This window comes from Salvia miltiorrhiza, chromosome 2 (genome assembly GCF_028751815.1).
Source record: "Salvia miltiorrhiza cultivar Shanhuang (shh) chromosome 2, IMPLAD_Smil_shh, whole genome shotgun sequence".
NCBI lineage: Eukaryota > Viridiplantae > Streptophyta > Magnoliopsida > Lamiales > Lamiaceae > Salvia > Salvia miltiorrhiza.
In genome coordinates this window covers 55,328,276-55,343,826 of record NC_080388.1, presented here as the reverse complement: position 1 = coordinate 55,343,826, position 15,551 = coordinate 55,328,276, and the positions used below count along the sequence as shown (strand labels likewise).

Here is a 15,551-nt window from a genome sequence, read left to right as displayed (position 1 = left end):
TCAAAAATATACATATATGTATTTCAGATGTTATGAAAGTTTTCAAGAAAATGTGCGCCTTATGTTTACGATGCTATGTGAATGCTTTTTGTCGTGTTTGGGACTACCCGAACCCATAACGACTCAATGAATATATTTCGTGTTTGGGACAACCCGAGCCCTTAACGAATCAATGTATGTATGTATGTATGGTCGAGTTAGATTCCTTGAATCTTTCCGGCATAAGCAAAGTTTTTCATGAAAGGGACATTTAATGTCCATATGACTCAAAATTTCAAATAAAGAAAATATATGTATGTATGTATGTATGAATGAATGATGAGAAAACTTTATGTTATCATTTTAGGTTCACTGCCTATATGATTAGAATGATGAATTCTTTTACAAAATGTTTGAGAACCACCCAAGAATGTCTTAAGAATGTTAGTCGTGATAGCACCGCTAGAACGACATAGAATGGACCTATATGGTACCAATGATTATGATTGAAGTACTTAGAAGTAAGTGCTTTAAGTTAGAAGTTGACTTAGATCTTTATAAGAAATAAAAAGTTGACATGATTGGGAGCGAAGCTCCCATTTGACTGAGTGACTCGCCGTGCTGGGTCTGGCCAGCCCACATGACTATGATCTCGGTGATTGTCAATTTAGTCATCCCAATGTATAAACTCGTACTATATAGTTGTCCCAATAAGATCTTCTTTGATTGCGATAAGCATAGTATGATTAGAATGAGTTCGTTTGTCAACAGTTCTCGAGACATGAGACGTAGCATTTTCACGATTAGAAAATGTGATAAGCATCAAGCTATGTAGCCGCACTGATAATGAAAGTCTAGTATCCCAAACTAGAATACCAAATATGCAATTCCGAGGACGGAATTTTTATAAGGAGGGAGGAATGTAACACCCCGTTTCCTCGTAGCTATATTTAGAGTATTTTTGAACTTAGATTTAAGAAGATTCACGCCTGATTAAGAAAAAGAATTTATTTTAATTCCAACTAAAATAATTTACAAAAGCTTTGGTAAATTTAGTTATTAAATTTATATGCATTGCATATTTATTTAATTTAACATTCAAGTATTTTCACGAGCTTTTAATTAGCAAATCCTGAAGAATTATTACAGTTTCGACAATTTTATCCTTAAAGATTTTTACAGATACAATTCTTTTATGAGACAGTTTTAATTGTCAAATCATCACTCACCTCACTTAGACTCCCATCAAGAGCCATGCTCCTACATTTAGTTTTTTCAACTTTTAGCCACACTTGGCAATTGGCAGCCACCAACTCCCCTCCAAACTGCACTACACGACAGCAAATCTATTCTTGCTGTTGGTCAAATGGGCTAGCACATAGGCTACTATTCACAGCTCTTGCCAATTTCCATGCATTTACGGCAAATAATCTCATTGTCAAAAGTTGATGCATTGTTTTCAACTATTACTGCCATTGTCTTCAACTATTACGGCTAAGTTTGCCTATAAATCGAGCTTGCAGCAACATTTCATTATTCACCACCTCTCCCACAATTTCACTCACCCCATTCTCACAAGAAGTAGAAGGTTCACTCTTTATCTCATCAGCCAAAGTCCTCCTTCCATCACACACTAATAACTATAGCTAGCAAGCAACTCAAAATGCAAGAGCTCTCAATCCACTGAGATTCAGCAACACAGCAGAAATTCAAACCCCAACTGTCAGCCATATATTCAAACTCAAGGTTCCACCTCAAACTTTCTTATCTAATTTTCTCACTTTGATTTCAAAAACAAGCAGAAAATCAAACCCCAACTGTCAGCCATATATTCAAACTCAAGGTTCCACCTCAAACTTTCTTATCTAATTTTCTCACTTTGATTTCAAAAGCAATAGACGACTCACTCATTCATAAACGTGTCCACATATAGATATGCATTTTCAGAGAAAAGAAAAAAAGAGACTTAAAGATATGAACTTTACCTTATTTATACATTGAGCATGAATTGTATGAACTAATTTTACATTGAGAATACAAGCAATGAGATAGATATTGATAAACAAGCATGCTTCAAAACTTGAATCTTGAGCTATGTTTTGTGGGTTGTGCTGCTGTAAGTGTCGAGTTTGGTGAGAAGTGGTAGAGAGGGCGGCAGTCGGCGGCTATTGTTGTCGGCCGGAGTTTTGAGGGAGAGGCGGCGAGGCAAGGGCCTTGTTGCCGCTCTGAGCCGGGTCTGGGCTGGGTTTTGTCGAGGACGGCGGCTGGACAGCGGGGCTGTTCGGCGGAGTGAGATCGACGACGGTGGTGGATGGCTGCTGCCGTTCGTCTGTCAAGGAGAGGAGCAGAGGCGATCTTAGAGAGGATGAGGGAGGCGGTGATGGCGGCGGTCCGGATGACCGTGGCTGTCAATCAGAAAAGAGAGAGAGGGGAAGGAGGCGGTGGTTCCGGCTGTAATGTCGCCGGAAATCGTAGGGGGAAGCAGCAAGGGTTTCTGATTTGGGGGATCCGATTTGGTGAATTGAGGCTATAGAGAGGGAGAAAGATAGAGAGAGATGAGGGCGACGGTGGTACGCCGGCGACGCGCCGCCGGATTCATGGGAGGTGGCGGCGGCGTGAGATGAGGGAAGAAGAGAGGAACCGAAGCAGAGAGAGAGAGAGTTTCAGCGTGAGAGAGAGAAACGAAAGGAAATAAGGGAGAAGAATTTGGGGGTTGACTTTATTTTTGGGCTTTGAGTGTTGGGCCGAGTATTGGGCCGAGTTTTTGTTTCAGTTTGGGCCTTTACTTATTAAATCAACTGGGCCTTTATTAATTTATTCAATTGGGTTGTGCAGCTTCTTTATTTAAAATGGACTGCACTATTTTAATTAATTAGACTTATTAAGTTTGATTAATTATTTTAATTTGCATAATAATATCATATTATTATTATGTGCATATTTTAAGTGATTACTTATTATATGCTAAGCATGACATGCATTTGCATATGCATTTTTTTGCAAATAAAAGTATTTATGATTTAATTGGTTTTAATTATAATTTTAATTATTAAAGAAAGTCGCGTAAGAATATTGTTGGTGTTCTTAACTCAAGAGAAATGTTTTCAATAATATATTTATTTAATTATGTGAGTTAAAGCATGAATTAATTTTGCATCAAACATTTTACATAGAATCATTTATGATTAAATAGGTTTTATTATTAAAAATCGAATAAGGATATTATTGGTGTCCTTGACTCAAGTATTTATTTTTTCAATTATTTATTTATTAAAATATGAAAACCCGGCTAAGTGAATCATAGGATGATAAGCACTTCACTATGACTTAAGATTAGATTCGGGAGACCTATTAAGATTATAGATTTCTTGTAGGCTTTGTGGATCGTGAGGACTAGCACTGCTATACCAATTCAGAGTTAAGAATAAACGACAGGCATTGCCTAATCAGGTGGGCTTACTTTCCAAATGTATAAAGTATGATTGAGTTATTAAGCTCTAAATGTTTCAATGAAATGCAAATTGTTTATTTAATGTAATGAAAACTGTTTATCCAATAAAATATTTTGTGCACTCTGCTCCGTTTAAGGCTCGCAACAATGAATCGATCGAGGTTCTCTCTTGACCTAACACGTTATTTGGGAATTGTGTACACCTATTAGCTGACCTGGTGGGTTGATCTCCATCGGGCACTAATCATGTATGAGGCGTTATAAGGGTGCTCGACGGGATGTGTTCCGGAGCATTGGGTCCCAAATGGGAGCTTGGCTGGGTTACGCCCTCAGTCCAAGTAAAGCAGGAGTAATGGATCCGTCGGTGGCTAAAAGGTCCGGGATCACAGCGAGTAACGGAAAGGGAGTGTGACATGTGCGCACAAATGAAAATTATTTTAACATGCTTAGAAGTTCTTTCAATTTAAAATCTTCTAAGTTATGTCAAGTACGATTGGATAAACTGTCTTTACAAAAATATGAAATATTTATGAAAATGCATGCCCACTAAGTACATTAGTACTTAGCCCAAAAATACTTTCAAATGTTTTCAGGTTGGCTGGCCGGTGCTGACGGGACGGAGCTGAGGCTAGAGATAAATTCCTATGTTAGACTTCCGCTGTAGCAATTACTCATATCAGTCTTTTGTTTTCCCAACTTAAGATCTTCATGTTAAATTTCAAATGATATATTTGACCTAGCTTAGACTCTTCACTACTAAATTTATGTCAATGAATGTCGGTTGTCAGAAGCATGAAACAAAACTTGTGATCCAAAGGGGCATAGCCCGACTTTCTATCCTATTTCGGGTTTTAACAAGGTATTTCCCTTGTTTATTTCTATGAATTAGTTGCACCTCGATTATATTTATTCCTTCAAGAATTGGGGTGTGACACTACATCCCTCCGTCTCATTACAAATGCCCCACATTCCATAATGAGATATCACATTACAAATGTCTCATTCATTTTTTGGCAACATATTCTCTCTATGGCTAATACTTAAACAATTTCTATTAACCAATTTTATCTACTAATTACACATTTCTTAATATATGTGCCCAAAAGTAATGAGACGTTTGTAATGGGACGAAATGAGTAATATCCAAACCTTAGGTAATACTCTCTCCATCCATAAAAGAATTTACTACTTGCAATTAATACTCCCTCCATTTATCCTTAGTTTTCATATTTTTATCACTCTTAATACTAATTATAATACATTTTCATCTTACATAATCGATCACCTACCCACCGTGAGCAAACATAACGTGTCCACCACTGATGTGGCAATGTTAATTAGGAAAGATAATTAATAAATCTTACTCTAATTAAAATTATCTTACTCTAATTACAATTGTCACATCAGTGATGAGCACGTTATGTTTGCACACGGTGGGTAGGTGATCGGATCTCTTTCATCTTAATACACTCAATAACTTTTTCTCAACTCGTAATACATAATACAATTTTTTTCTTAAAATTCGTGTCACTTCGTCCTATAAAGTTCTTTCATTGACGGAGGGAGTATGTAGTATCAATTATGAACCACACATTCTATCTATGTGGCGCACCAAGAACAAAACACGTGGAGGCCTTCAAAGGCAAAATACACGCAGAGATAAATGAGAATAAATTTTTGTTTTAATATTCAATTTTTTTTAATATATATAATTAAACACAAAAATACATATGCAAACAAAAATATGCATAATATTTCGCACGAAAATGTATTGCACTAGACGATCAGTCAGGTACCCCTCGTTCTAGTTCATCTCTAGCTGCCTAAATTATGTATATAATTAAATACAAATATACATATATATTCGCCCCTATATATATATATATATATATATATATATATATAAATATGTATACTTTACACAAAAAAAATTCGCACAAAAATGTACTGCACTAGATGATATGACTATTGAAGACAAACCAACACACATGCACTTAGCGGTATATACCTAAACTTAGTCTTCCAGCTTGCCACTCCGAAAAGTCTCACGGATTTATATACAAAAGGAGCTACAATAGGGGGAAAATTAGTAATATTGCAAATTAATCTGATCACAGCTTGGCCAAGGTGATTATAATGCTATACGTTACATATGTTTCTCAATACAAATATATAGAAACCAAAAAATGGAAACTTACCATATTAAGTATATTTGAAAATTAGAAAAACGAGAGATAATCTAAGTAGCTCGCATGATTGCACAAAACTCAGTAGTGTACGTACGTTACTTACGTATAAGTATAACCAAACCCAAACCCAAACCCAAAAAAGAAATAATTAAATGAAAAATCAGCGAAGCCTTAGGAAAAAAATACTAAGCTCTTGGGGTGAAGAAGCACCTTCAGGATTGATCATGTAAAACGACTCAGAATCCTTGGATCCGACAACCCTATCAAATCTGGCCCTTATATATGTCAAATCGCCGTCGACGGCGTATTCCTTGTCGGAGAGGCTGGGCAGGACGCCGGCGCCCATGGAGACTCCCCTTAGCAGCTGCATAACATGCGCCTCGTCATCGCTCATGTTCTTCCTCCGGATGGAGTAGCCGATTTTCCTGCCGTTGCAGTAGACGGCCCACACGAACTCCTCGAGGAGCTTCTTCTTGTGGCTCTTGGTGTCGGTCTCCAGCGCGATCCGGAGCATGTCCGACGCCATCTCCCGGTGGAGGGCGGTGGTGAGCATGGGCAGCTCCATCACGAACACGGGCTGCCGGTGAGGGTCCTCTTGGATGGCCAGGCACAGCCTCCCCTTGCGGTATCCGAAGAGCGTCACCGTCGTCGCCTTGTCCGTCAGGAGGGGTTTCCGCTGGAGGCTGCCGAGCAGCGCCGCCATCTTGCACCCGGTCGTCAGCATGGGGAGGAGCTTGAACATGCGCAGGAGGCCACCGCCGCCGCTCTTGGATGGTTGTTTAGGGCGCCGGAGGAGGGAGAATAAGGCGGGGCTTTCCATATTTTAATTCGATTATAGGGATGGGAGTGGGCAGGGCATTCTTCGTTTCAAATGAGGTTGCTTTGGTTTATGATGTAATAAGTAGTGTGGAATGATTGGAGAAAAGTGTGAAAAAAGGAGTTAGGGAGGTTGTTTTCTCATTGGAATCTTTTTATGTGGGGAATGGAGAGCACTAACTTGGCTGACATATGGGCTCCCAATTTCAGCTACTTTGATATACCAACATATACAAATACAATCCTATCCTAATTAATACCCATCGCTTTTGGATCAATTACATGTTATCAATTATTAGGCTCTCAACTTCAAATTACTTTTTACAATCTTTAATTTGGATTTGTTAGTTTGCGTCATCGCGTGTCTTCATTTAATTATTGATAGAGTGATCAATGATTAAATCAATGATCTTGAATTTTTTAGTCCATTATCATACGATTTTAAAATTTAATTGTTCAATGAAAGAAAAACTGTATAGTTTTAATGGTTTGCTTTTTAGTACTTAGAATGTAAAATTACCGAACTTTTACCAAATTTTAATTTAGTTTTACGTACCACAAAAATATTCAACCCAATCAATTATTATAATTAATTGATTCTGATTTTGCAATCGAGATCCGGATGCCCCTACATAGGGTTTTACAATTCATAATTTTAGGATTTTTAGTGGAAAAATCTTATGTCGTGATTTATTTTTTAATTCCCAAGTTTTGCCACATTAGCGACAACTCAATTCTAATTTGGGCACGGTCATAAAATTGGAATAAATTGAAAGCATAGCAATTTATATGCTTAAAAAAATTGTATAGTGTGCAGAATCATAATTAATTTGGCCAAAATTTAATAATTTACATGCTATTATCTGTTATTTTTAATAGTGAAAAGTTATAAAATTATTGTTTATATTGCAATAATAATGGTTGTGTTGTAATTTCAAAAGCAAACATATATATATAGGAGAGAGGTCAATGGAAACCACTCCCTTAGATAAAAAATAAAGACCAAATCATGTGCGTCGATTTTACTTAATCTAATGGTGATCATTCGTCCATTGATTATTTTAATTTTTCGTTTATTTTATATAATAAAGGTTAGGATTGTTATTTAATCTTGTGCATATCTATTTTGTATTCAAGATTGGTCTCTCTCTCTATCCCATCTCTCAGTCTCGATTTCTCCCTCTGAATCTACAGTCGCCGCTGCCTCCTTCTGTGGCGAGCAGTCGCTGCGACGCCGGCGCTATGGCTGCCGCCTCATTCTCCATCTCAACGTCTCTCTCCACCTCCTTCTCACATAGAACACGCAACAACAGTAAACACCCAAATCTGTTCTCTCTCTTATCTCGACCGGACGACGGGCGACAACAGTCTCCGCCGCCAACTGCTCTCACTCTCAGCTTCATGTCTCCGGGCGCTGCAGCACGCAGGCCTCGAACAAGAGGCTGTCGGTATGTTCGTATAACAAACAAATGAACATACTAATATTCGTCGATATGTTCGTATAAAAACAAATGAACATACTAAGATTCGTCGATAGGTTCGTATAAAAACAAATGAACATACTAATGTTCATCGATATGTTCGTCGAAATAGATTAGGTCCCAGAATGGGAAGAGAGGAATTTTTGGGATTTGTTCAACGGGATGAATTCGGTCAATTTGTTTTTTACACATTTGACCTTTTTCGATTAAATAAATGCTAATCACCAATTTTTAATTACATGAAAAATTAAATCCAGATGTAATCTGGATCGTTGATTGAGATTCAATGAATGACCTTGATTTGGTCTTTATTCTCTATCTAGGGGAGTGGTTGTCATAGAATGCAACCACACACACACACACACACACACACACACACATATATATATATATATATATATATATAGGAATTGGTTCAATTGAGATTTATATATATTTTGAGATTTTGAGATAAATAAACATATAAGTACATTTTAATGAACTTCTCAATTAATTTTTATGAACGTGTGTTGGTCTGGGGTTCAATCCCTGCAAGTGGCGTATTTTTTAATAAATTAAATAGATTCATATGTTCATCAGTTATATTGATTACGTTCAAAGAATTTAATGATATGTTCATTTATCTCAAAATCTCAAAATATTTAAAATCTCAATATAAGCTAACCCTATATATATATATATATATATTAAACTCATTGATATACTCATGAAGTATAATCTATACTAATAGAAAAAGAGCCTAAGGTAGTCTAAGACACAAACTTATGGATTACCTATTTTTCCCCTGCTATATATTTATTATTATATTTATAAAATATAAATCTATTTTGATATACATTTATTTGTCACCCAAATCTATAAAGAATACTTTATATCTATAGCTATTGATAAGGCTTATAAATAAATATATACATCCAATAAATTATCTAATAAAAGTAATGAATTAATATTTTTTTTAAATAATAAATTATCAATTAAAATAATATTAATTAGACGTACACCATACGTTCTTTCTGCTAGTATTGTAAATAATACCCTTGTCTAAAAATCGTTTAATTTGTCGATGTGTTTGTTGGGTAAGTGTGTGTCAAAAGGGAAAGGGACGTATGTTGATGATTTATAAACTAGGAGAAGGGTGGAGAGGGGGGACGGGAGAAAGTAGTGTAAAGTCATGCTTTATTGGTATGTATATATGCTGTTGAAGTTTGATGATGTTGACAAAGTTTAGAAAATAAATAAAATTTGATAAGATAAGGATAGTTCGGACCACATTAATCAAAAAGCAATGTTCATATGCATGTGATGTGCCTTTCCTCCACATAATTATATGCTCTTTGTTCGTTCTTTCACAATCCATTATCAGCCAAACCCTCTTACCACAAACATTTATAGCCTCTTATCAATTCCTACTTTTACTCTACTAAACAAGTGATTTGCCTTTTCTTCCTACAAACCCTTTCTTTTTTTTCTTTCTTTTTTGTGGAATAAGACTTGGCATCGTTTGGCAATATACTTTTTAAATCTAGTCTAACAAGTTTGATCTTAAAATGCAGATTCAGTAGAAGTCAGTTCATTAGAAGGAAAATCAGATTCAGTAGAAGTCAGTTCAGTTAGTGTAGGCTCTAGATCAGCACCAACTGAAGGAGCTACTGATGTTGAAATAGTAGACGAGATCAGTTGAAGTTGTCATGTGCTGAACTTTTCAACCGTGCTAATCTTTATCTACTTAGGGTGCGTTTGCTTTGGTTGTAAATTTAGCATGAGAAAAGGAATGATAAACAAAATTTAACCCTTTAAATCCTTCCTTTCTTTTCCCACATTTCCTACTTGACTCATACTCATTCCTCATTTACACTACAAATGAGGGATAATATTATCACACAATTTTTGGAGGGATAATGTTATCCCTCCTTTGTAGTGTAAATGAGGAATGAGTAAGAGTCAAGTAGAAAATGTGGGAAAAGAAATGAAGGATTTAAAGGGTAAAATTTTGTTTATCCCTCATTTTCTCATGATAAATTTACAATCAAACAGAACGCACCCTTATATGAATATGTTGATTGACAGATTTGCTAACCGATGAAGTTTGTTGATATTGAGGCGCAGCTGTGCAACAATTATTTTAAGTCCTATAAATACAAAAATACACAATATATACAGAGCGCATATCTTTGAGAGAAATGGAAGAAAGTTAGAGATAAAGAGATAGATAATTGTAGAACTCTGTGACTCAGAGCATTTTCTCACTTAATCGTAATTATAATTTTTTGTTATTGATAGTAAATTTTTTCTGATTGCCTCTCGTGGACGTAGATCTTTACGATCGAACAACGTAAGATTTTTCGTGTCATTTTCTTTCATTTTTTTATTATGTCATCAACCCGTTAATCAAATTTCAACGATAATATATAGACAAGACCCTCTATTTTGGAATTGTAATTTCAAGTTGTATTTAAACTTTTGCAACAACCCATAAAATGACCAAAAATTAGATGCATGTGATTGTAATTCCACAATGTTTGGCTGAGCTTATAAGCTCTTCAAAACAGCTTATAAGCTCCCCAAAAAATAAGTTTCTTTACCCCAACTTAACTTTTTAAAAACTTATATGCAAAAATCATTTTTCAACTATAATTTATTATTTTCATCATAGATCATTCAAGTTTATTTCTCTTCTATTTTCTCCCTCTAAAAACATATTTTCTCTCTCTAACAAAAAAATTCTCTCTCTAGCTTATAAGCTCAATTATCCAAATACTTTGACAACTATAAGCTCTTAAGAAACTACAACTTATAAACTCTTAAAATATCTTATAAATTATTGGAGCTTATATACTATTTAAAATAAGCTTAGTCAAACACCCTGTAAGGGAAGATTGAAACATCAATATTTAGGAAAAGTGGATCATCAACTTGGAAGAACGTACCTCGTATATAAAAGTATACAATAATATTGATGTGGGATTAGTCATGCATATGTTTTCGTTTTTCTCCTTAATGGATCATCAACTCGGGTCTTACTGATTTAAGTGGAGGAATTGACTCTTTTCTTCAAAGGCAAGAATGGACAATTCTTTAATTAATATAAAAAGCAGATTCAATCTCACTCCTTATTACCAAAACAAAAATTAACTGAATATAAATCTTATGATCAATTACATACGAAGGGAATTTCATATACAAATTAAATTGTTGACAAAAAATTGTATCACGCCGTTATACGGATCAAAATTCATTAGATGGTGGATCCAATTCGTAACATATATAATGCCCAACATTGTATTTTAAATGGACACTGTATAGTATTTTCACTAATATTTGATCATAATCGAATATAATATGATGTATGAATTTGTGGATGAGATTCTAGTCCTATAATTTATTATATCTTGGGTATGCTTCCGTCACCTACGGCCTTTAATTAACATTATACTATCTCTAAATTGTAGATTTGAACAATCACTATATGCACACCAACAAATTAAAGCAGAAAATTGAAGGATCATATCTCCTTGCGGGGTAAATGAACTAGTGATGGAGTGGGTATTTCTAATTCAAATTTTATTGATGTCTCTATAAGTTTGAGTCAGTCATTTTTCAAGTGTTCTGTGTGATTTGACGCACATGCATGAACAGGAATTTATTCGGTGTACATTGAAAATAATGTGTCCGAAAAGGAAAAAGGTCCCAATTTTGTTCTCCGAAAAATGTAGTGCGTTGAAAAACACTGGTCCATGCTTGTTTGCTACTCCAAGAACTTAATTCAATGATGAAAAAAGGGAAAATGTAAAATAAAAATAAAAATGATTTGGTCCAAGAATGAGCTGGAGAAGAGCAAGAAAAATGTATGTTGTGAAGACAGTTGCCTAGTCGATGTTGTGGTCGGGCCCGTTAATACGAGCTTAGTCGACCAAACTTGCTGGTATCAATTTCATCACAGGAAATTAAGTTGATAATATAGAAGATCATCATTTGTGTCTTGTATCTGGCGAGGTGGCCACTGGTGTCTCGTATAATGCCAACACTCGCTCATACTTACTCTACAAAACTACATGTTTTGTCATTTTTTTTGGTTTATATTTTAATCATTACTCTATCAGCAAATTTCTAGTCTATTTATGAAAAGCTGAAATATGTATCGACATTTCTTTCCCCGTATGGATCTGTATGTTGAATTAATATATGGTATGGATTAGCTTTGGATTTATCTATATATGATTTGGCCCAAAAGTTCTTTCCGGAAAAGAATGCATTGCATTCAGTCCGCAATGGCCTCGGCCTAGATTCTATGTATTGGGGGCGGGGGTATGATGGTAAAATAATGGAAAAGTGAGGGTATTCTTTTTTATTGGATAAATGAATATTTAATTAAAGATTAAGTACCCATGCCCATGGATTCAACTTTAAAATTTTTATCCTCAAATATTAATCATTAGCTTTATTCAGCGGCAGAGCCAAAAAAAAAAAAAAAGTAATTTTGAGGGAGACGATTGAGATTCCGTCTCATTTCTCTGCATATACTAACGTTTCTATAGGACTTTGTCCTTCATATATATTTCATATAATTAAATGCTCCTTGATAATGTAACATAATATCAAGGTATTGAAACATAGATCTTACTGATGAGGAGTAGTATGTGCAGAGCAGATGAATAATCTTTATCAGAGGAACGGATGTCGTCAGAGAAACGGTCCTCACCAGAAAAATGGCCTTCGTCAGAGAAGTCACTCTTGCCAAAGGAATGGCCCTTGCCAGAGAAGTCACCAAAGAGTAGAGGAATCGCCCGCCTGGGAGCAAATTTACTATTATGCCCTCGGCCACGCGGAGAGCATGTTTTAGAGGCGAAATTACTATTTTGCCCCTAGCATGTAATCTATAAATACTCATGCACATGCACTCTGTAACAGACGCTCTCTCTATTTTCAATACTACTGCAACTTATTCTCGTGCTCTCAGCAATTCAACTACTCTCTCTCACTTTTCTCGATCAAACACTAGGTATAATTCACGATTCAACGATAATTCACCGATTAATCCTTCACCTGTTAATTCATGATTCACCACTTACAAAAATAAAATAGTTTTGAATCGTTAAAAATCATCAAACAAACAATCAATAATACCCACAAATTAAACAATTTACACTAAAAAGGAAATTATTATTTTAAATTTAAGGAATAAAAGAAAGTCGAATCTTGATTTTTATATATCTACTACAGATCCATAATAAATCTAAAATCTTGAAATTCAACTTTACTATGAAAAATATCAACTGAAATATAAACTACTCTCTCTCTCAATATTAATTGAGTAAAATTTTGAAGTAGCCAAAATGAAGCATAAAACACAATTTATGGCCACACATTGAAAAAACACAAATTTTGGCCATTTTTATTGATTTAGACGTTTTTGCCCTTAATGAGGCGGACTGGGTAGGATCAGGCACGCGGGTCGCGTGCCGGGTCGGGTTAGCACTTATGGCACTATTAGTGCCATAAGTGCCATCGAAAATCCAAAATAAAACCAAGTAAAATAGTCATTTTGGCACTTATGGCACTATTAGTGCCATAAGTGCCAACGAAATTCAAAATAAAACTAAGTAAAATGGTCATCAGCACAAATACAGAAACAACAACATCATTTTGTCACAACCCGAAATCCCTAAGGGTGGTTTAACCGGGGTTATGACTCGGGAAGGGGATTAAGAAGCGGGGAAAGAAAGGGGCATTTACTTAACAATCAAACATTTTACGAAAAGAGACATTTATTATATAACACTAGGATCATAACTGATCACTTGGGCAAAATCAAGACATTCGTTCGGGAAGGCCCGTCGAAGTGGATTACTCAACAAAAGAGTATCATACTTAAAATAAAACATTATCATAATCAGAGTATCTTGCAGCGGAAATACGTGTGAGTTATACAAGTTTGCTAACCATTCTTGAGTCATTGCTTTTCTTTTGGCTTTTCACCAAAATTTAGATCTAGTCAACTGAAATTCAACACATGAAGTCGTTCTTGTGCGATACAAGGAAAGCAAAGGTTCTCTTCATTGTCTTAATCTAAAGTTTACCCTCAACTGGATTCTTGGTTTCATAGCTATAACAAGCTTTACTCGAGAAAAAGTTCATCCATCTTTCGTAATGGTTCATTTTTGTCCCCATCTCGTTTCTAGCTTCTCATCTACCAGACATTCTATTTTTCAAAGAAAAACGATCATCAATACATTCCTTTTCTCATATCACATGCGTAACACTTTTCCATGATTCCATCGTGAAATCAGCATAGACAAAATAACTCAAGTCCTTATTCTCAAACCTTACGGTTTGTACTATAAATTGCTAACAAAATGTATGGTTGATAATAATCATAGGAGAAGAACTAATGTCAACTAATTTTAGACACAAACTGATGGTCAATTAACCATGCTATAGTTTGGGTGACTTACTAAGTCAATATACTAACACTTCTTAGTCGTATACCTCAAAAGAATCTACTAGGGCAACTCAAAAGTTGCAAAAGCTCAAATCTCAAATGATATCATAATAAAGTGTTGCAGAAAATTTGTTCAAGAGACTCAAATAAATAACCAGAGGGTAGAAAGGAGTAACTACCAGGTCGAACAAAATGACCTAGAGTGAGAACCCATCTGATTTTTAAACTGAAGTTGAAATACAGGGGTTTATAAACCCAAAAGACGTCTACTGAGATTTGGATCATGTGGACTGGCCAGGTCCAACATAATCACTTCCCAGTTACACGGGAAACATCATCCCGAACTTGGTAATTCTGGGTCTTCTAAACCCTCAAGATACTATATATAACAAAACTTCAGCTCGCAGTAAGCTAAAAGTTCAAACTTAAGATCATTTGTTCTAGATTCATATTCTGAACATTCAACATTCTTACATAAGTAGACACATTACAACATAGTAATGTAACAATCAAACCATATTCTTTCTACAACTCATCATGAAACGAAGTCAATTTGATATTCTGTCATGTGTGAACTTTCGAACGTAGAGACTATGCTTAAAACCTTCGTGGTGTAACGTCCATCTTGAAGTTGTCTCATGCCACCTTTCGTTGACTTACTATCATCGTGGCACGTATCTTTTCAGTCTATCTTTGAGTTTTAACGAAACTACAGTCTTCCGAAGGAAACCAAAACATTCGAGGTGTTCAGTCATTTTTCTCATTCAACATATCAAGCATCTAATATATAGGAATATCCTATTGATCCATCAATCTATGTTCTTTTCCAATTTATGATCATGTAACTCATAGAAATCTATGTTCCTTGAAAAACGTGTCCATGTCCTTTCATTCGTACAATCGTATCAACATAATATACACAAATTGTGCCATAAAAAGGTAAAGCATCAACATTTCATTCATAACCTGCGTTTCACAATCACATCCTTGCAACTGTTTAAAACCATAACATAATTAAACATTGTAACTTCAGTTACCTTTTTCTTGATTGAGCGTGATGCAATGGAGCGTTGAGCGGTGTCATAAGATTCATTTAAGTCAAATGACTCGATCTAGACTTGGCTTTTGAAGGAAATTTTTTTTTTTTGGGCCAGAGCAAACGAACTGCTCTGATACCACTCTGTCACAACCCGAAA

At 35.4% G+C, this 15,551-nt stretch overlaps 1 protein-coding gene across 1 annotated transcript; it reads right to left on the bottom strand.

Annotated features, from left to right (window-relative positions):
* Positions 1-5,603: 5,603 nt before the first annotated feature.
* Positions 5,604-6,680, bottom strand: LOC131010394 (protein MIZU-KUSSEI 1). The gene has a single exon (XM_057937892.1). The coding sequence runs from the start codon at positions 6,437-6,439 to the stop codon at positions 5,780-5,782; it is 660 nt and encodes a 219-aa protein (XP_057793875.1). The 5' UTR covers positions 6,440-6,680; the 3' UTR covers positions 5,604-5,779.
* Between the last annotated feature and the right edge of the window lie 8,871 nt (positions 6,681-15,551).